Below are 23570 nucleotides of genomic sequence, written 5' to 3'. Positions count from 1 at the left end.
ACTTGTATAACCTCACTTGGTCTGCCCTCGCCCTCACCCCCCCAAAAAAAAAATTCCTACAAAGAGTTTAACTTCTAATTTTGAAGTTTTTAGCGTCTGTACACTGCCTCAAATCAGCCCATGGGTTCATTGCATTAGAAATAATCAACTAAACAGGACAACCCTTGAGATTCGTGTATGAAACAGCAAGGACTCTCCTGCTCACAGTGCACCACCACTTTAGTTCTAGAATCTGCCCTTGCTGCAGTTATTCAGTATGATTCTACTGCAAATGCAAAGCACTGACTAAATACTTGAAGACTTCCCAGCCAAAGGTAACACTATATTACTACAATTTTACAGTTGAACAAACTAAGGCACCAAAGTGTTAAGTGGGTCACACAAGCAGTAAACGCCTTGTTTAAGCAGCTGTTTAGAAAGAAGCAGCAAATAAAAAAACCCCAGCTAAACAGAACAAAAGCATGAAGCAGGAAGAGGGTTACACCCCTTATAAAAAACACCTTATACCACACATGCAGTCACAGAAACGTGTGTGCATTTCAGTAAGCACAGATGCAGAGACACACAGACAGAGAAGAACTTATTTACGCACCGAGCCGGCCGAGCGCACATACACAGGCACTTACTTGATCTATTTCCATTAACTTGGGGAAGGCACCTGGCCATTCGATCGCCACCTTCACTATATCAGCAGGAGGGGGCATTGCGATGCTGCTGTTCTTCGGAGCCAGTACAACTGGACACTAAATACTGCAGAGAGCCTCTCTCATTCACACCTGCAGGGAGAAGGAGGAAGAAAAATAAAATAATACAGCAGTTCAGAGAGAACTCCAGCGCTGCCGCTTCCTCTCCTACATTTTGCCTGGCTGGGCAGGTGGATCAAAACGTGTGCATGTATGTTATGTGCAAGAGCAGAGGAATGCCACATATTACAGAAGCAAACACAGGACACAACGCCACAACACACTGCACAGCTCGACAGGCTGTTAGAAAGATGGCTGAAACACTGAAACGTATGGAGAATAATAGGCATGCATAAGATTTAAATACAGAAACTATTTTAAAATATTTTTAAATACGCTGGTGGGGAAAAGTGACAAATTAGAGGAAGCTCTTGTTACAGTGTCACGCCTGGAGTCCCAGGGAACATGACCCAATCCGATAAAGCTGGCGCTCCAGGAGCAGAGATTGCCCAGGAAGTTCTGGCCAGGAAACACTGTTTCTTTTAACTATAGCAATGATTTTCTGAGTGTTCACAAATAGATCACCGCACTATAGCAACCAGGATGTCAGGAAGAAGGCAGAAAACACAGCAGTTTCCACATATACATACACACACACGCATATCCTCACCTAACGGATCCAAAGATACCCATATATAAATACTTTGTTATGGTAAATCTCAGACACATGAATACATAAGGAGATAGTATACATTCACAATGGTACAATAAGCTACACAAAATGTCACAGTTCTGCAAGAATATGAGAGTATCATTAGGACTTCCTGTCAAATAGTGCAGGTTCTAAATTTTTGGATGAGGAGAGGAAAGGGCAAGAAGCAAATCCTCAGGTTTTGCAGAATTTAAGTCTTCTGGCTCAAAGTTCGTAACTTCAAAATAACAACAAACATTTTTCAAGCAGGTGTAGCGCCTCTCTGAGAACACAAACAAATCTGCACCCCTCTCCCAGCCTGTTGGTAGCGGGACAGCCACTAAAGTAGCAAAGCTCTGCAGATCTCAGACACAGCAGCGCGTGCACCGTCCTGCAGATTGCCAGGCTCCTGCCTGCTTTGCCAAGACTTCTCTGATGACAGCATTTCCCGCGCGCTTTGCCAAGACCCAGCGACACACCATCGCATATGACAAAACGAGAGAAGCTGTAGAAATCCCCAGAGGTGGCAGTCACACTTCTTCTTAGTCGAAAGGAGAAGGAAGTGGTGAAAGCATGGACACATGCTTGCACACAGACCCTCTGAAAGAGCTAAGGCAGGAGATGAGCTGACAGAACACACCAGACCTCCAAAAGTCATTAACAGGTACAGGGGGAAAAACAGGCTCTGACCACTTTCAATTACCACTTCAACTAACCCAGTCTAACAACCCTTCTCCAATTGCAGCAGAAGCAAGAACTCTGATCAACCTGAACAAAATCGTGAAACCATCTCTCTAGCAAGAAATCTTGTACCTTCATCTTACACTATTTAAAAGTGAGAAATCATCCAGCCTTCATGTATACGGCTCTACCTTTTCTCTTTTCTTGTGTGCCCTCTGGTCTACTCTGAAAAGGCTCAGTCCTCCACATTGCAAGTCCTGCTACATTCTTCATAGGGTTCTTACACACACTATAAAAGGAATTTACAAACTTTAACACTCAGGCACTTTATTTCCAACAATGGCAGTTCTGATGCCGACAGGATCGCACATCACCACAAAGCCAAGCGCAAGGCAGCAAATAAGACAATGAATGGTCTATAAATAACACTGGATTGCAGGAAGAGCCTTGAAAGACTAAACAATGTGGTTAAGAAACACAGTGACATTGTCTACACTTGATAGATATAACAGGGACTGGCAATAAACACAATTAAAGCATGCAGCTGGCTTGCTGCTCATTAAGAATAGCGAGACATCCACTTTTGGCTGTCTTTTCCTCCACAGAGCCTGAATAGATGCCAACCCTGACACCTCAAACTCCCGCATATCCCGTGAGCACTCACCTTTTGCACAGCACACTGATTCAACTAACCAGCAAAAAAGTATTTCAGTCATTTTTTATTTTTTTTTACCACATTCAAGTCAAACCACTTCTCAGAGGGGACACAACTTGATGGGGGGGCGAGGGCAGGGAGGATAAGCAGAGACTGTGGGCAGCAATGAGCTGTTAATCCAGCTCAACAGTCTAATGAAGCAGACTTCGGTGCCTTTCTGCTTGCACACTCCCAGTGATGGCATTCCCCACCTCCTCAGCAGAACAGTCCTGCAGTCCTTGGTATTCTCAGCCTGGTGATGTTTTTGTATTAAGCGTCCCGTAGCGCTTAAGTGGAGCTGGCTGACCCAGTGCCTGACTGACAAGCTTCTCCCGGTGTTCCCTGGCATGGCACTGCACCCCTGGCAGGAGGGACGCTGGAGCCCTCAGCCAGAGCTGGAGTTTGCTGGCAGCAACACAAAAGAGCAGCAACAGCTCCTGCCAGACAAACGTGACAGAGCATAGCTTCAGATGAGTAAGTCCTGGTTTTCAACAGTCAGGTTTTTTTCCCCCCCATCATGTTCCTTCTACGGTTTAATGAAAAAATTCTGTAGGCCACATCCCTGGAGAGAGAGAGAGAGGGGAGGCCTACAAAAACCATAGAATCTACCTAACGCATGGGAAAACACTTTCTTCTAATTGAGAAGTCAGGGAAGCAACTATTGCTTCTCACCATGAGAGGCAAAGGAGAAGGTAACTTGCAGCCCAAAACGTCTCCTAGGAGGTGAGCTAACTCCAAAGTTCACAATGAATGCTGGAAAAAAAAAAAAGTTGATTCCTGACTACTGGCCACGACTACAAAACAACCTCACACAGCAACAAACTTGCAGAAAACTTCCACTCTCACAGACAAAGGTGAGCATTAACTCTCATTTTTCTTCAGCAAGTTGTGGTCCATCTTAAGCAAGTAAAGGGTTTAAAGAAAGAAGAATAAAGCAAAGTTGACAACAAGTTAATAGGATTCAGCTATGTAAAACAAGCATTTGCATTCGAAAGCAAGGTGCAAGAAAAGTCTGCCACAGCATTCAGAAGACAATTTCAACGTGAGTAGTTTTCAATGTAGGCTAGCACAGATCTCCTACATAATTATAATTATTAATATACATATGCTTATACCGTCATAAAACACAAAGCAAAGTGACAGATCTTTAACTAATACAAATGGATGTAGTTACACTTCTCCCACCAGCAAAAGGCCAACTTGGAGACATCAGTGCAGTCTTACTGCTGAAATACATGTATAAAGTCATCGCTATAATTTATTTCTGTTTCTCAGTGGATATTCTAGTCGAATGTCTTGACTTTTTTTTCCTAGTTTATAATCTCATTAATCCAGTGCAGGATTCAAAAAATAACTTTGTTTTGTTCTATCTATGTGGCAATACCACAAACTTTTTCTTTTTAGGCCAAAATAGACGTTTAGCTGTAATCACAAAATTAAGATTGCAAAGAAAATTCTGCAATCTAGAACTACAAGCTACCTACCATTTATTCAAGTGGTATGTAGTGTGTTAGACACTGACTAGTAAAATACGAAAGGCACAATCCCTGGTGTGAAACACTTCCAATTTAGTAAGCAATTTTCATTGTGTGAATGAAGAACTAGAAATTATTTGAACAGCTTTTTGTTATGCCAGCAGCAGCCAAGAAGTGAAAAGGATATGGACATCACCAAAATGCCTAGTTATGGAGTTTTCACAAGTGCAACTCCATTTTCTCTCCCAGCGGGATCCAAGAAACACTGACATGTAAGAGCAACTTTGCAACTTATTTTTACATTTATTTTCAAGGCAGAATCTGAAGGCAACAAGATGCATGGCAGGCATGACTGTACGAAGTGAAGGAGGGGTCTGAGGAAAAGGAAGGCAACTGCCCCCTGACCTTCCCTAATGCCTGCATGCAGATGTAACCTGGAGGAGGTTTAAGTAACCACCATGCTCAGCAGCGCCCCATTTTATAATTTGAGCAGAAAACTCCCACAACCAAAACATCCCTACCACTTGAGTACACTTTCTTACATGCACAGTTTTTTTCAGAACTGGGACAGATTATCCCATTAAAGTACAAATTCCATTAGTTACTGTTATTACCACATACAGTATATTTCTGCATTTCAACCATGCTATGCAGTGCTTCCAGTGGTCTACTAAGTCACGGTAAAAAAACACAAGTTGGGAATCAAAATGTTAATTTCAACACCAAAATTTATCAGCACAAATACACAAGCTTTCATTTTACTTGTCTGGATTTGAGGGAGCACAGGTGTCAGTAAAGCATATTGAACCTTCCATTTCTACATATGCTTTGCATGTGGAAAACAGGATTTTATTCATGTATTAAACATCTCAGAAGAACTATTAAAAAAACAACAACAAGCAAACAAACAAAAAACCCCAACAACTTGTTTTGTAATTTCCCTGGCACTTTCCATACAGGGATCTCAAAGTACTTTAAATAATGTATAGCTACAAGAGCACATCTCTCAAGCAATAAACTTGACTTTTACTCTAGAGACAGAATAAAAAATGCAAGCTAATAGGAGTTACATGACTCGCAGTTCTAGTCATACATGAGGACAGCAGCCTACAACAGCTAATTTCTTCTTTTACAGAAAGGAGATGACCCAAGCTGGGCCACTTCATGAACAGCTCAAATAAAGACATGATTAAAAAGCAACTGAAGGAACATCACATGCATTTAAGAATTTAACAGAATAAAGCATGTATTTCCCAGTTCAAGAAGGACCAGGATTCACTTGAGAGTCCAACAGATGATTACAAGGATGATACAAGGATGATTAAGGGACTGGAACACCTGCCTTATGAGGAAAGGCTGAGAGACTTGGGGCTGTTTAGTCTAGAGAAGACTGAGATGGGATATTATTAATGTCTACAAATATCTGAAGGGTGTCAAGCAGTAGGGGCCAATCTCTTTCCAGTTGTGCTCTGTGATAGGACAAGGGACAATGGACACAAACTAGAATACAGGAAGTTCCATCTCAACATAAGGAAAAACTTCTTTACTGCAAGAGTTATGGAGCACTAGAGCAGGCTGCTCTAGTGGAGTGGAGTCTCCTTCTCTGGACACGTCCAAGACCCATCTGGATGCCTTTCTGTGTGATCAGCCCTAGATTCTGTGGTGTTCCTGCTCTGGCAAGGGGGTTGGACTCGATCTCCAGAGGTCCCTTCCAACCCCTACCATTCTGTGATTCTCCTCCCTAGACAAAAGGCAACACATTAAAGGAATCACCTGGAGCTAGCACAAATCCCCCTCACTCTCCTCTCGCAAATAGGTTTTCCCATGGCACTTCTTCAAGGCAAAACAAGGCAAAGGGAGGGGAGGGCAATAATGCATCCAGGACAAGGCAGGACACAGCAGGTGCCAGGAGGGAGCTGAGCCTGGGCCAGGCAGGCAGGGACCTACAGCTGAAGGAAGAGACAGACGGGCCCCTCTGCCAGGAACCTTACGTAAGTAACCGCTTCTTGTCAAACCTCATCAGCTTCCTCCGCTCGGCTCCCGCCGCCCCAGCGCACAGAAACTAAGTGGCAAGTTCAGCTGGAAGGTCCCCTGGGGACCAAGTCTGATTAACAATTTTAGAAAGATAATCCAGCGCTGGATTAATATCCCCCAAGTGAGTTATTTTTGGAGTTAAACTGCATGACTGAACAGCCGAGTCAAAGGATCTGTAAACATGCTCTGCCATCTCTGCAAGAAATAAAAACAGTGCACAGAAGCCAGGGGGCTGGATGCATACACTTTGTGTACATAAAAAGACTTCCATGCTGCCTTTTTCCCTTTTGTTACATGTTCAGTGCTATTTGCCCCTGAACTAGAGAGGAGTCAAAGGCCCAGCAGACACGTATCAATAAAATCCACAGATGCTTTGTCACAATTAGAAGATGAAAGTTCTACAGGAGCTATGAGCTATATTCCAGTAAATTACAGAAAAGAGGGGGTGATCTCAGCAAGCAGACAACTCCAGGGGGCTGCTACACCCTCCACAGCAACCACTGACTACAGGAAGACCTGACCCTGCTTGACAGACTTGCACGGTTCAGTCCTGTCCATCAGCTTCCCAAGGGGAAGTCTTTTTTATGCCAAACCTGTAATCTGATCAATAATGCATCATTATCCCAGGAATCCACCATCTAGTTTTATGTTAAAATGAGCTTTGGACTCTTCAGATTTAAATAACACCACTTTTCCTCTACAAAATACCTGGAAATCTAGTGCTGAAGGAGATTTTAGGAATATGGGTGTGAAATGTACAGAACAGGATATTTTTTTTGCCACTGGCAAAGCCACCATGGAAAGATGGTGAATATTCATGTGGTTATCACATGTCTCATTCTCCCATACTCATAACCTTTCTTCACAATTTCATTCCAAGTATTTTTACCTTTCTCACAGTCATCACCTTGTTCCTCTCCTTAGGAAGCATTTTATGTATTTTTTGTTTCAATATCATTGACAGGCTCACTTTGAAAAAAAGTGCTCTTCAAAACTAGAGAGAAAATACGCTTTAAAGGGTGCTTGAAAAGAAAAGGCAGAAGAAAACACAACAGACTGGATGCATGCTGAGTGAAGGCAAGAAGGCTGCCTAGTACTGCTTCTAAAGCACATATTAAATCACATCAGAAAAATTCAGGTACTTACTTAACTTGAGCTCCCCCACTTCTTGGAAGATCCTTCTACTAAGGAACTTCTAGCTACAAGTCTGTAATTCAGAAGAGAGAGGACTAAAAACTCGGTACTGATTATTCAAGGTATCACAACCTTTGTGGCAATTTAATATCTGAGCTCTTCAAGCTAGAGATCAGGCAAGTACCAATCTCAGGTCTTCAAAGAACAAGAAATTCCAAGAAACAATAAAAAAAATAAAAATAATCCAAAACAAACAAACAAAACCCCAACAACTACCACCACACTAACAATAATGTGGCAGTCAAAGTAGTAAGGTCTCTCTAGCCTCACAAAAAAAAGGATGATTTTTGAAAGGTGCTGAGTACCTGCCTACTGTGTGGAATTTAAGTACCATGGCAGATATATCAAGTACAGAAACAAAATCAAACATTACTCTTAATAACACGTTAGAATCCACTTAAAACTCTTCACAGTTTATCAGGGCTTGCTGCTTCATTTGAGGCACTTTCTCAACATTGGGCTGTACTCCAGATGTTTCTAAACTGCAGCAAGCAGCCAAAAAAAAAAACCCTTAAAGTCCAGCTGAATACAATTTTCTTTTTCTGCCTCTCAGGGTAGCCTCACATAACCTGAGAGGTAGGAGGGAAGTAATAGGAAAAAGATGAAGCCCAAATTTCACCCAGTGGTGCTGCTGTTCTCAAAGGGTTCTAAGGAGAGAATTAAAGTTTTCAGCAATAAGAAAACTTGGCTGGCTCAAACCAGGACAAAGCTGGAGGGGAGAAGAAAAAGGGAAAGTGGTACTGACAAATAACAAGTAAAATAAAGTAACACTAAATATTACAACTCAAAAGGATGGATGTAAATTATTTTTTTATGGGGGTGCTTTTTAATGCTTAAGCTAAGCACATGTCAAAGGAGTCCAATGTAACTGGAAACAGAGAGAGTTTATTAGAGGCTGGTTGAAAATATGCTGAAAAGAAACAAAGTTCATCGCAAGTGCTGTGAATCAGGGAAGCAATTTTAAATAGAGTTCAACTCAGAGTAAAGAAATAAGAAAAGGTCACAGGCCTCTTTTCTAGCATTAGCATGATCTAACAATGGTACCTTTCCTGGTATTTGGATAATCAGGGGGCTAGGAAACACACGAGTATTTTGGATCAAGATGATAACACTTCATTGCTTCACTTCAGAAGAGGTCAAATGAAGATGATGACTGGCTATATCCCAAAGGAGATAACCGATACACGATGATAAGCTCAAGGTTGGGGAAAACCCTAAACTTCCTGCTAGAAGCAAGGATGAAGCAGCAGTACAAAAAAACAAAGAGAATTTTTTACCCTATCGGTGCTGATGACACATACAGAAGAACTAATGGCACAGGCAGGAAGTTCACAGTCAAAGGGGGAAGAAAGGGCAACAGAGATGAGTGAATGCTGAAGGAAATAACCAAGTTAACTGACAGCACAGACAGGATGTTGAAGGTTGAAGCAGAATTTTTTTTTTTTTTTAATCATTCTGCAAAGAAAAATACTGTGGAAAAGAGGGACAGATTGATACTCCACAGTGACTCAGCAAGACCTCACGCTCATCATGCTTATCAGAAGAAAAAGAACCAGCAAAAGAAAGACGGGGTACCATCTAGGAGTCTAATGAAGACACAAAAGTCTTGAAGACACCAGGCTGCTGCTTCAGGCACTGACACCACTCTTCAAAGATGACAAAAACCAAGAGAAGGAAAAAAAATACCCATCAGTAATCTTGCAGCATCCACAGAGGTGCTCCTACCAGCACTGTTTCTCTAATACTTACTGAAATTAGTGCATCAAAACAAATAATAGTCAAAATACCCCAGTTTTCCTGAATTCTCAGCACTATACAGTCTCTCAGCTCTCTGACAGTTCATGCTCTTATATTCACAAAGAACAATTTGCCCTTGTGGACTTGCAAGTCTTGCCTCTCTGAAGGACGTTCAGCAAAAAAGGAAGACTGCAAATGGGAAACAGTGATGGCCACCCAGGAAAAAAATCATGGCACAGTTAATATGAGAGACCTTGTCTATAACCAAAACTTGCTGCATAGTAATTTGAGTTATTTCACATTAAAGAGATTGTATATCCAAACATATCACTTGTTGAGACTAATCTAGCATTTTAATGGACATTATTAAACCCACTTGGGCAACAAGAACACAGAGGTGCTAAAGAAAGAAATGTGGACGCAGTCACATCCCAAAAATCTACCGTGCATATGCCCATCCTTAACACTGATCCCACCCTGCTTTGCTGAGTACTGCTCAGTCTGTGTACCTGCAGGTCTGGAACTACTGCTCTGGGGACATCTCAACCAGGTATCACTGTCCCTTGCTGACATATACATTGGGGTATTTGCAATTCTAGATCAGGAAGAGCTTGCATACCTGAGCAATCATCTCAATTATCCAGCCAGGTTAACCATAAAATCACTGTAAGGTAAAACACAAGCAAAAAGATACTGAAGAGTCCATGAACAGGGCAAGCTCTGGGCTCACCCAACCAGAATGCAGAGGGTATTTTGGAGGGATGATAGAAATCCTTCAGAAGAGACTTGACTACAAGATAACAGCAGTGCCATACTCTGGTCACTCAGTCCATTTGCAGGGCAGATGTGTCTTATGTAAAGCTTGGTAAACTGCATCAAATGTGACACTTAGTAACAGCAGATCTCGTATTTTAACATGAGACCACTCATCACTGTATTGCGAAAGAAGAAGCAGCAGATGACCCCACTTGAGCAGGGGCATTGGAAACGAAGACTTCCAGTAGACCCTTCCAGCCTTAGCCATTCTGTGATTTTCTAAATACACTAATACAATGACTTTAAGTACTCTTGAAGTCCTAGCCTGCTCACTTGTGTTCAAATATTGTGCCTTTTCTGTACTCAGCTGTGCACAAAGTGAACAAAACCAGCTGCTTTTGCAGCAGGTTGCCTTCTATGCCACAACAAGATTCTCTAAGCACAGTAAAACCAGCAATTGTTTAAAACATAGGAACAACAATCTCCATAACTCTTCCCATAACTTGAACTAAGATTTGAAAGTTCAAGACAGAACTTTACTTCTGACAAAAAAACAACTGCAAATGGCTTTTGTGCTACACTAACACCTCACATCCAAACACTCAGTACAATCTGTGGTCACCCCATAATTTTACTACACACTTTATTCAACAATAAAGTCCACATGACCAGGGAAAGAGGTAAGAATGACACAAATATTATCCTTCTGGCTGGTTTGGGTCATAAGCTCTAGAGAGTCAGGCTGTTTAGGCAGAGGACAACAGTTGAAAGCTTGCTGTCTCTCTCCCTTTTAGCAAGACAAGCGATATATTCACTCTGAAATTACAACCCACGTGTGAACTTAAAACCCCACCAAATCTAATTTATGCCACTATGCTGGGTTATGAAAAAGGAAGTGTGGGGGGAGAGAGGAAAGGGTGAGAGACACCAAGTCAGCCACTGCAGTTAAAGCTAAAGAGAGATGTTATGATTGTCTCCTGTTTTACTATTCAAAAAAAGTGGTAATACTTTAACAAAGAAACCTGACTCAAGAAAGATACTAGCTAATTTAGTGAATATGTTTACATCATTTCTCAGGTAAAAAGTAATTCTCAATTAAAAAAAATTACCCTTGTAGTATACATTATCTGCTTCTCCAAGTATCTTCTATCTCATAAGTAACTACAATCACAAAGGCTACAGTTAATACTTACTGTGAAAAGCTGATGCTGGGACAGTTGTGTCCCCCCTTCAGTGCTTCAGTTGAAGCTCCTGCTCCAGCCTCTCTGGGAACATGCATAGTTATGCCAAGAATGAGCAAAAGAATCACTGTTTCCAAATTGCCTAATCAACGAACTGAGTACTTAACCTTCCCACAATACACGCATCCAGACGATGCAACCAGCACTGTCTGCACACTGAGGGCTGAACTGTGCCAGCCACATTATTCTGTAAGACAAACCATGGCAATTTCCTTCTTTTCAGGAGCCAGAACATCAATTGTCACTGATTGCTGCTGCAGCTAAATCAACTTCTATCAAAACACCTATTCAAAATGAAACAGCAGTTGCTGTGTGCTGTTTTTCTCTATTATCTTAAAAACAGAGAGTGCCTCAAATATTTAATACCCTCTTGATTCCACCCAGGAGTTATTGCCAAGGATTTTACTTGCTAAGAACTTACAAGTGCTAACTACAGAACAGGGAGAGGCTGGCAGTAAGAGGCAAAAGGACACTATGCCTTTGCTGCACAATAATGTACATGTCTCTAACTTACTATATAAAGAAAACATTGATCTTCATAGCTGGTTTAAGCTAAAAATACTGTAATACATGCATTATGCTGAGGCATCATCTTTATGTTCTCTGCTAAAATGAAACCCTTCTACACCAAAAAACTCAGGCTTCTGCTATTCCAAGCCCAGGCCCACAGTAAATCTGATGTCTCTGCTTCCTCAGTGTCATGGCCTGGCCTCTTCCTCCCCCGTGCCAATGCTGGCATGTATCCAGCAGATAAGCCCAGAGAGATGGACTGTCCAAAAACTAACACCAAAAAACAAAGACACAATTTCAGCCAGATTAGCCCCTTGAACTCATTCACCACTCACTCAACTGAGCATCAGGATTCCCATAAAGAATGGGCAGGGGCAAAGACGAAAGCAGGAATATAAATTGCTCATCTTAAACCAGTGTGGAAGCATGCCCTGAGCCAAAAAAAAAAAAAAAGGATTTATTTCACCTGTGCAAATTTAATGGCACACAGCTGAGATTCAATTCCATAGAGGAGAACAATGTAAAAATATGCAATTACTAAGTTCATTACAATATGTTTCATTAATTCAATGAGCTCCTTTATAATTGTAACAGACATTAAAAGATTAAAGTATTTGGAAAAAATCCAGATGCATTTTTAGTGCTCTGATTATTGCCACAGTTCATATCTTCAGAAATATAAAGTAACATCCCTTCACCTAGTCCCCTGTGAGAGTAACCACTGTTTACCCTTCTTGCTTTCAGACTTCAGTGTTCTCAAATTAAATTTTCAACTGCACTTGGGGGTGAGGAGGGGCAAATCACTGTTCAGTTAACTGTCTAGTTCAGTTTGACAGAGCTAGAAGTGTTTCCAAATAAAGCTGTCAACTGAAGTTGACCATTTTGAACTTCCTAGAGGGCTAACACCTGGCTGAAAAGCCCTTTGTGTGAAAATGGCACCACTAAAACAAAGCACAACACAGTAACTCCGTGGCACTTTTCATCTGCTTTCAGTAGTAATTTAACATCAGCAGATGTTCAAGCAGTAAGTGCAATTTGGCTATTAATGTCCTTAAGACAGAATGAAGTCCTTTTTCCACCGTTCAGTGGAACACTGACTGGGCTGCAAAGACTAAAATGTAGCTTTACAAGTTTGGCAGTGTGGCAGCAACAGTTAACACAGAGCCTTACCCACTCTCATTTTACATTGTATTAAGCAATATTCACAGGTTATACACTGAAAGTATAAGTATTTCCAAAAGCTGTAGTGTGCAACTCTATTAAAAAATATTCCATTTTCTTCACCTGTCATCCCCTCTCACCCTTCCAATCCTACAGCACATTGATGCTTCAGGTTACTGGGTGTTTTGCAGGCTTCAAGGTGCATTCACAAACCAGTAGCCACAGACCATCAGAAAGCCTTAATTTGGAATGAGGAGTGTGTGATCAGATGTCCTGTTTCCAAAGCTGCCAAACAACCTGCCCTGTAACAAGTCAACTCCACATCCTGAAGACCAGGATGCAAGTCCCATTTCAAGTACAGTCTCCTACGCCCAACAGTGCATCCTGCTGCTCCGTCAAAGGCAGATGTGACTTCCTTCTACCTTGCTTTAAAGATTATTCCATTATGTTGGGCTCACAAAGAATTGTTCACCACCACACACAGTACCCAACTGCATCTCCTTACCTGGCACACAAAACTTAACAGGATGGTGTACACAAGGAATGAAGGAAAAGTTGTTTTCTAAGATTTTTTGAAGTTTCCTTTTCACATGTGCAATCCTCTGAACTCTGTAGCGGACTCCTACCAGCCACACCACCTTGACAAGCTCTCTTCTTGGGGTGTTAAAGAAATAGATGGATTTCAGCCACATCTCTTACCTTGCTGGTCTCATCCACTATGTCAACAACTTTGACTAGTACTGGGGAAAAAAAATTGTGACATTAACCACACTTAAGGCACTTGAAGGAAATTCTGAAGCAACAGTACCCATAGGTAAATATGCTGCATCAGTGCCCAGGACAAAGTCGAATGCTCCTATTTAAATAAGATAGAAAAATGTATTCTTGCTTTTGCAAAGCAAACCTCTTGAGGCACAAACACACACCTCCCCCCCCCCCCCCCGAATTCTTATTTGACCTTGGTGTCACTGAGAGAATGTAAATCATTAACAGCTAGAGTAAGACACACCAGAGAAAAATAAACAAACAAAAAAAAACACCTGCAAATAGACCTTATATCTACCAAGCTTTTTCCACACAGCACTGATTGAAGAGAACTCCCTACCACATGCAGTAATCACCTTGCTTAAATGAACAGAAAGTCTGCTTCAAAAATGATGCTAAACTTGGAACCAAGAACACTTGTGTTCTATTTTATTTCATTCAAAGGCTTTGTGTGTGGCCACGTACTTGCCCTTTGGCCCTCTGTGCCTCCAACCATCAACTATAAAATGGGGCACCAATCTTCCTCAGAGAAGTTGAGAGGCATTTGGAGGCTACAGGGGGTTGTACGTAAAGCAGGCTGACAGACTGCCCAGAATGGCAGCCACCTTATTTATTCATATGCTCCCACAGCTCACTCACCCAGTTCTTCCTCCATTTTACTGTTCCCAGCCCTAAGCAGAGACTGGCTTATCTATTTATTGCTACCATCCTTAGTTTGAATACAACACCTTCCACTAAAAAACACAGAGGTAGAAGTGGCAGATGCAGCTTCAGAGTCTGTTGGAAACAGTCTGTGCTCTTTTTTAGCATTTCACAGCACGTTGCTGCAATTATTAATCAGAAAGGATTTCTCACAAAAATCCCATGTATGGACTTTGGGATGGGACAGAAAGGGAAGTAATTTTGTGGCTATATTTATTGGTGAATGTCTTCTAATTCTTTTACTCTGACAAATTTAAACATTCATTACCAGCACAAAATGACAAATGTTCTAGGTGGATTACATACTTTTAAACAAATCAGCAAGGGAAACTAATTTCCTATGCAAAATGAAAGCATCACCATTACATTCATGTAAGCCAAGCCTGAAAGAGCACACAGAAAATGCTGTAGGGAGGAAGTCTGAAGTCTCATTGCTATTTTTCTTTACATATAAAGCGGTTTTCCTTATGTTAAGAGTCCCTGAGGCACACACTAATGTCTGTGGAGCCAATCAAAATGCAAATACTCTAAGACAGCCCAGTGATCAACCACTGCTTGTCTCTTTTCCACATTTTTCCTTCTACTCAGGCTTTTGCCATTTAATACAGGTGACTTTGCAAATCACTGTGTGCTTTGCTTTTAAACCCCTGAAAGTTTAAGCTATTGTCAACTTCAAAATAACCTGTCATCTGGTGCCTTGGTTCAGTAATTTCTGGCAACTGCCTTATTTTCAGACTACACATGACAGGAAGACCACTGTCCTATGACAACTCCCTCTTTCTGGCCCCAGATACTCTCTGTAGTTTTACATAGTGAAATTAATGCATAGCTGCTGGCTACATTTACCCTCCTGCCTTTGTTTTTAGTCATTTAACTGTTGCAGTGGAAATACAGATATTAAAAGGCAGGGGCATATAACAGAAAACACTTGCCTCTTGTTTTGAAAACACACAACCCAACAGCAAGAAGAAAAATCCCACAGCTATGAAGGATCCCAGTTTTTTTCAGGGTAAGATGCTCAAAGCATCTAACATGGAACCTTTCATCTCTTAACAAAATCAAATTGAACTACTCCTGGTAAATTGAGGAGCTGCCCGATTTTAACAGTTCCTTTCTTAAATCCATCACTATTTCTCCTGGTTCATTAACCAACCTTATTTAAGAAAGAAGAATCATATCTTAAAAGGAAGAAGGCAGCAAGACAGTTTTGCATACCATCAGCCACAGTAACTACAATACGTATTGCTACTTCCTATTAAGGGAAACTCAGCCATGCCAAAGGCTGGCAGTTTCTTCTAGAAGCTGAGAAGTAAAAAGCCTTGTTGAGCACGTTTGCCTTTTAAGCAGCTACACGTGTGATGATGTATGCAGCACAGCTATTAGCTTGTGTGTGGGAAGGAAGGGCTACAGGTCTCTGCTGTTAGGCTGTGTCCCTTTAAATTTTCATTTGCAAAAACATACATTTTTATATAAATGAAAAAGCTAGAAATTATACCCATGAAAGCTGCTTTCAAGCATTTTAGATTAAAAGTCATGAAAAACATGATTACACCTGGATCTACTTTTAGATTTTTTAAATTATTGACTTACGTGCATTAAGTCATTGGAGGCAAAATGTCATTTGTATTTAAGATACTATTTTTGCTTTTGTATAACTTCTAAGTGATGACAGCTCTAAGACCCTCTAGAGTAAGCAGGGATTAGGCTTATATATATATATTAAATACAAGGAAAGCATAAGTTTCACACAATCAACTTTTAGAAAGAATAGCAACTGTCAGGAGTTTAACTGTCTTCTTTTTAACAAGGATGAAGTGGGGAAACACTCATTTATTTTTAAACAGGACATTTATTCCTAGAAGAAATCTAAGCATAATACTCACCTGTAGCCTAGGAAGCACAATTCATCTCTTTTACCTTTGGCATCTTTTTTTCCTCTTTTCTTTTCTGACAGTGTTTTATTTCCCATTACATGACCCCAGTCCTCAAGCCATCTTCTGTGCCCTCAAAGAGTTTACGTTCACACACATCCCCGCAGGTGGTGAGGTTTTGTACCAACTGCTGCACTTTCATCTCAACCAAAGCACATCCTAGCTGAGATACAATAGGGACACTTCAGCCCTCCCCAGTCTCTCTCTGCACTTCTGAGGCTTTTAAAGCACATAGACAACCTTCAACAGCATTTTGGGAATTTCAGAAGTGCATGCCGATATTTCACTCTTCCGGTGGTGGGTTGTTGGGTTGTTGTTTTTTTTAATGTCAGATTCAAACAATCTATGCTTTGCAGAGGCCAATTACTGTAGCTTTTGTGAAGGTTAAAAGTTCAAGAGGAAAGCTGGTTTCTTCATTTAGCAGCCTCTTCCAACAACCTCAATTAAAGGATGTCAAAGTGCGAGCGGATGTGTAGGTATAGCAGCAAGGGGGATGAGGGAAAGGGTCTCAAAGTTTTAAAATGTTATTTATGACTCCTCCTCTTCCACCAGGTTCTGACCTCACCCTCTTTGGGGCACACCATCCCAAATGTTAACTACCAGCAATGAGAAAAGGTTTAGAGAAACCCATTTCCTGCTGTCTTCTGACAGACACACACACACCAGTCCCCAAAACACATTTTACCTGGGATCTCTTGGGCAAACGTTTCCCGGACACACAAGGCATACCCATTAAAATTATACCTCTTTCTCAAGCTTGCAGGCTTACTATGCCTTTTCTCAAAATCCCCTTCCTGCTGACAGATATAAATCAAGCAAGCAAACATACCCTGTGAAGTCAAAACTTCACATGGCCACAACAGGCTTCCTTTTTTTTTTAAACACTAACTTTGCACATGAGCATAAGCCCCCAAAGTTACACACTATTATCTTGCATGGGTTTTTCTAATGAAAATACACTGTAACCACAAAAGGAAATGTGTATGGATCAGTAATGAAGGGACTGATTCATATGCCCCAGAGAACAAGTGCTGAACAATGTACACTCAGTGAGATTTCAGCTTTATCCCTTATTAAAATAAAACCACGTGCCTGATCTTTAACCTACTTTGATTTATTAATGTTTGTGCTTTTCAAGATTATGAAAGTAAGTATGAACAGAGCAATTAGAAGAAAACAATTCATCATGAAAGCTTTATATACCAAATATTGGAATAGCCATCAATCTTACTCTCTCTCAAAAAGGACCAGATGGGAATTCCAGTTTGAATGTCACAAAAGTAGGCTGATGCAAACAATAAAATACTACATCCCAAATGTAACAGCCTCTGCTACTGAACAGAGACATCAGTTGGTCATTGTCAATCCACTAAAATGCCAAACGCATTTGAAAGATACTAAAGGATCTACAACAACAAAAAAGGAAGAGTCCTTTGAAAAGGTCAGCGATTTACTGATTCTGAGTGGTGCATACATAAACCCTCGAATCCAAGGAACAACCGTATGCTTTACAATGCAATATCTTATGTTCCAGACACCTTCCCCACTGCAGTCTTTCACTGGAAAGCAAATCTGGATTAAAGTCACAAAACATAATGAGGTTTTACTCTTTCAGCTGTGTCCCATTCCAGAAGATATTTGTTCTACATTACAAAGTGTGTCACACTTTCCATGGGACATTCAGGAAACTCCTAGCACAAAAACAATGAACAGGATGTTACAGGTCAGGATAGAGCTATGCTCACAAAATGAGAACACTAGAGGAAGTGGGGGGGACCTTGCACAGTCTTATTATTACTCTGTGTCTTCTTGATTCCTTCCAGCCCCTCTGCTTTACAGAGTTGGTGTCTGTGGAATAAGCAAGCCCTTGTTTGACCAGAGCTGACCCTTGGTTTTATAAGAATTCAACACCCCAGCCAAACGTATTGGACCCAGGCAACCATGAGGCACCTGTGACAGCTTCAGACAGTTCACCCCAGTTTGTGCTCTTGCTCTTGGATCATCTGTGCACCAAGCATTGGCCTGCCTGCCAGCCAACCAGAACACAGGACTACACAGCTGTAGTTTTGGGTTGGTTTTTTTTAACATTTCTGCTAATAAAACTATTACCATTCTGAATTATCCCTGTAACATAGATCTGATCTATTAATACACTACTGTCCTGTGCCTGGAAATATCTGGAGCATTAATATTCCCACAGCAACAGGGCAGCCTCATAGAAGGCAAGAGCAATGCCCATATGTTGAAGTTGCACATACCCACAGGAGTTCCCCAAGGTGGTGCTTACCTCCTTACTAAATCCTTCCTATACAGGAAGGCCTTTGAACAACACATCATTTGAATCAAAGCTTATGCACCTTCCTGAAACACCTCCGTAAATCCTACTCTCCCAACTCTTGATGGAACTCTGTATAAGGACAGGAGCTGTATGACCATTAGAGGGACCACAACTCTCATCCTCCCCTAACCCTAATTATTTAAGGAAATGCTTAGATGTAAAAAAAACAGTGAAATTTCTTGAAGAACAGCAGGCTGCTGAGCACTGCTCTGGCTTAGTAAAGCGGTCACCTTAGCTTTACAACAATGAAACCCCAGCAGCAGCAGCACACATTTCTAGCTTCCCCATTTCAGATCTGGTTTTATTCATCAGACTTTCCACATGGTAATCCTAGAAGAGCAATCTTAATGCAATACTTTCAGCACCAAATTGGAAAGGCCTAATCTGTGGCCACAGCTGTGGCCCTTTATCTGTACTTCATCACTCCAATTCAGCACAACACAAACTCCTTATTTCTTCAAACTCTGACATGCCTCTACACCACAACAGCAATTAATTTGCCTCTTTCAGCCCATACCGTTAAAATAAAACCATAATATACCACAATCTGAAAATAAAACTAGTTCTGTCCCAGCCCTACCCCAACCTCTTAACAATTTAAAGAAAACCCCTGCAACTTCAGCATTTAAAACCTGGGTCCTTTCTCAGTACTTATTCATATGCTTACTTTTAAAGGATACTGATATATCTGAAAAAGTAACTTTGGAAAAAAATTCTCTTCTCCTGTGGTCAAAATAAAAAACTTACCAAAATGTTTTCATATTGTTCTGAAAGAGAAAATCACCAACTATACCACTAAAAAGGATTTAAGATAGCAGGTTGAAAGACAACTCAGTCTAAGAAATACCACCCTATAAATCTGTGAATAAGGGGTTCATTTGATAATGCTTTCATTAGATGAGCTAAAGCCATTAAAGCCTTTGCCTGGTAACACAGTAATTGGCTTTTCGTATCAAGAAAAAAGGTTTTCTTCCTTTCAGTTGCAAAGAACAGTCTATGACTTTTACAACTCCACCCAATAGCAAAATAACATGCATCAGCTGGAATAACACTTCCTAGTTACATCATAAAAAGAAACCTTACTTCAAAGTAAAGATGATTTTAGACTTGAGATTAATAAGTTTTTAATCAAAAAGGAAATTCACATTAAAGCCACTGTGATATTATTTGAACTCTTACTCACTACATTCTTTCCTCTTGGAAGCAAGCTCAGTTCATACAAGCTCACTTATATCCCATACAGAGCATAGGACAAAACCATTTTGATATTCCCTTTAGCAATACGACTAGCACACCAGTCAAATGTCTAAGAATCTTCCAAAATAAAACTGCATTTCATAAAGTAATTAAACATCCCATGCATGTGTCATAGCTGTACCACTCAAGAGGTTCAGTGTTTTAAGAGTGATCTTGGAATACAAACCCCACAACCTGAGAAAGCCTAAACATGGTCCTTCATGCAAGAGCCAGCACAGGAAAACAAACATGCAATTGCCCTGGCATAGCAACCTAGAAGACAATAACTTAAAGATGAGGCAGCATGGTTGAAGAAGGCAGAGTTGTTCAACCTTGCACACAGCATCCGTCCCTTGGCCTGAGGCCATTGCACCATAGTGCAGTAGAAATCCATCCTCCTCCAACTGGTATGCCCTACACTCCATCACAACGTTAACCTGGACACTGACATTCAAATCTCTCAAGATCTGAAGATGCTACCACTCCGCTCAACCTATTTCTTCTTCTCCCAGACTTGCCTGCAGGATTAAGAGGGAGCTAAAGAACATGTTGGCTTCCCCCTCCAACACCGAAGCCACTGGGCAAAGCCTGAATCTAAGAACCAGAGCTCGTCACCCACACCAAGAGTACCCAACACCTTCCCTGGGAAACACATTAAGCTAGTTTTTATTTCCTCCCTCTATCCATTAAAAAATAATAATAAATTGTTAGTCTAGCTATCTCCAGTCTTTTTTTAATCTGAGGCACTTTAAAAAAAAACAACAAACACAACAACAAACAAAACTTAAAGCCCTGAGGGCTTGTATCTTTCCAATATGCAGAATAATGTACACATGCAATAGAAGACACCAACATTGATACATTCAGTACATAGGAGGCACACTGCTTTACGAAGTATTACGGCATGCCCTTCAAGTTTGCTGGACCTCCACAAGTTTTCCTCAGGCTTAACCAAACAGTAAACATAGCAGCAGCAAAGCTGGAAACAACAGGCATTTCAAACTCTTCAGCAAGCTTCAAGATGGTTCTCGCAAGGTTTCCTAGAGGCCCTTTTCAAATTAACAAACCACCACCAGCCTTCCATAAGCAAGCCTCTGATCGCAGCTGTAGGACATAGCAAAAGATGAGATTCAATAGTTTTATTGTACATTATAAAAATATGTCTCCATGTTACAGAGACCATATGCTACTTGACTCACTTCTTCCCTTAGATGACAGCCTTCTTCCTTCTTTTGCTTTATTATATCCTTTACTCTGCAGATACCAGCTATCCTTTTCTGTCAGACCGACACAGACCTAAGCAAGTTCAAAGCATGTGTTCTGTACCTTGAATTTAGCTTTGAAGTCTGCTGTTTCTATTTCATGACGGGAAATGGTTTTACACAACTCAGATCCTTTTACCTTCTCCAGCTATACCAATTAGACTTATGAGAGTTATTACTCCCATGAAAAAACTTGTTTTTAATGCAGTCATTTAGCTTCATGAGGCCAGGCTTTTAGAATGGCACCGAAAGTTGGCATTTGCAAAAAAACCACAGGAGTTGGTTTCACTGCTAACTTTTAATGACCCCAGAGTCCTTCATAAAGATGTTCTGGAACTTCCCAATTTACATACTATTAGCACATACTGTCAGGTATGCAAATACATATCATTACCTAAGTAGAAGCCAGTTCTGTGAGTTGTCCATGGGCTTGTGTTTACTGCGGCAATTAAAGGGCCAACCTGCACAACATCCCAGTACTCCACTCCACAAAATTATTGATCTGAGATTGTTCCTTATATAAACAGATGTAAGCTGTGCAGCCGGGGAGCAGGGGTTCATGGCAGAGAATACAGGTGGGGTAAAGATGTCTCTTCGTTTGGCAGCCTGTCTACATCTACATTTTGATGAATCATGAGGGACCTCGTGTATCCTCAAGTGTCTTACCACATAGAAGGAAGAATACATCAACTGCCCAAAGTTCTTCATACAAAGGCCACTCAGAAAGTCACCATTGGAACTTAATGTAATAATAATAAAAAAAAAGTAAATTTCTTTGCAATTGGTTTCCATGAGGGACAGCTTTTGTCACCCAACTTCCAAGTTCAAGGCTTCTGATTCAGCCCTAAGAGTAACTTCTTGCATACACAGCAAGGAGTATAGGAATCAAGAGAGATTAAAAAAAGGAGACCAACTAACTACTGAAATGTGCAAAGTCTTTATTTCTTTAAGATATTGCAGAGATTTTGAAGATGACTAAGAATTTTATTCATGAAAAATCAACCCCAAATAACTCAAAGAACATTCAGCGTGGGAGGTTCTTTTGCAAAAATTAAATAGCAATTGTGATGAAATAGTATCTTCTGCTGAGTTACTGAAGCATTTACATTTTGCTCATGCTCTTACCTAACTGTGTATAGCCAGGAACCATAAACAAGTGATACCAGAATATTTGTTATCTCAAAATGTAGCTTTACTTCAAAAAGGGGAGGCACAAGAACAAAAGGAAAAGTTCATTTTAAGAACAATCTTAGGGCAAAATTATTATTTCGGAGCTATCCAATAGATCTAACCTCCAGTTCATATCTGCACAGAGCCAATTTTGGCAATATTTCAAAAAATTCTGGCTAAGCACAGAACCTGCTGGATCTACCTGTATTCAAAACTAAGTAACCCATAGTGGATGCCTCACAATTTAAAATCTGGTGTCTCAAAAGTGCTGCCAGAAGATGACAAGAAAGGCTGTTAGCACAAATCAGTATTTGTTAAGTATACTTTTTAGAATGTTTTCCTTCTTCCTCACCTGTTCCTATATTCATAGGAACATGATTTCAGTGAGTTAACCTGTGAGATCCTTCCCTGCAGGTTCACCATCCAGATGTTTCATGAACATTGGCATGTCAGCTGTTCCAATGCTGTCATTAGAACATGTGCATTTTAAGGATTTTAGTTTGCAAAGCTGTTGATAACTTTCAGAAACTACACCAAAAAAAAGGTCAAAGACAATTTATTACACACACTGCATAACTAAAATAACTGGGTTTTTAGGGCCTTAAGATTATCACAGATTTTACCTTCTCTTATGCATTCAACGTCTGCCTGAGGGAACATTACTTATCGGTTGACACACTGTTGTAAATCCAAAAGGAGAAAGAAACCACAGCTACACCTTGGTTTCTCTTTAAAAATGTATAAAATCAATTTTCTTATTTAAAAGGTCTTTTGCTTAGCATTAAAACAATACGATTGTTCAGCTGCAGAGATCAAACACTGTCTAACTCCATCAGTTTAGGACAATGTGCTATTATGCCTCAAAGTCACATGTAGCACATATCAAATGAAACGTCAGAGAAGCAAGGCATTTAAATGCATATTTGACATACTTTTTGCAACTCAGTATGTTTCACTTCTCAATGGGGTGTGGGTGGAAGAGGAAAAGGTTGGTTTCTTATGGATTTGAGTGTAAAGGCATCACTTGACAATTCAAATAATCAGATGCTAGAACTGCCCACTGCTAAATGCTGCCACGTACAGGAAAAATACACGCCAGAGATCAGCACTCTGCATATTCAGAGGGGGCACTTACAATCACTGTCTGTCTCCTCATACAGCAGCATTATATAGCCCTCACGCTGCAATGCAGACACGAATAATTTGTCATGAAACTTTCAAGCTGTTCATTCTTATTTGTGCATGACAATATTTACTATTCTAAAGGACCTCATGTCACTGGATTTATATCAAGTCTTGAGCAACAAAG

The 23570-nt window shown here is 40.6% G+C and overlaps 1 protein-coding gene across 3 annotated transcripts in view; it reads right to left on the bottom strand.

Annotated features, from left to right (window-relative positions):
* The window catches only part of ELMO1 (engulfment and cell motility 1), a 310135-nt gene that overhangs the window by 260547 nt on the left and 26018 nt on the right, over positions 1–23570 (bottom strand). For all 3 annotated transcript variants that reach the window (XM_051610348.1, XM_051610346.1, XM_051610349.1), the window contains one exon: positions 627–776. In XM_051610348.1, the coding sequence (XP_051466308.1) occupies positions 627–704 (78 nt within the window). In that variant the 5' untranslated portion in view covers positions 705–776. The remainder of the gene's footprint in view (positions 1–626; positions 777–23570) is intronic.

This window comes from Apus apus, chromosome 2 (assembly GCF_020740795.1).
Source record: "Apus apus isolate bApuApu2 chromosome 2, bApuApu2.pri.cur, whole genome shotgun sequence".
Taxonomy (NCBI): Eukaryota; Metazoa; Chordata; class Aves; order Apodiformes; family Apodidae; genus Apus; species Apus apus.
The sequence above is the reverse complement of the archived record's forward strand: the minus strand, read 5'-3'. Positions and strand labels throughout refer to the sequence as shown.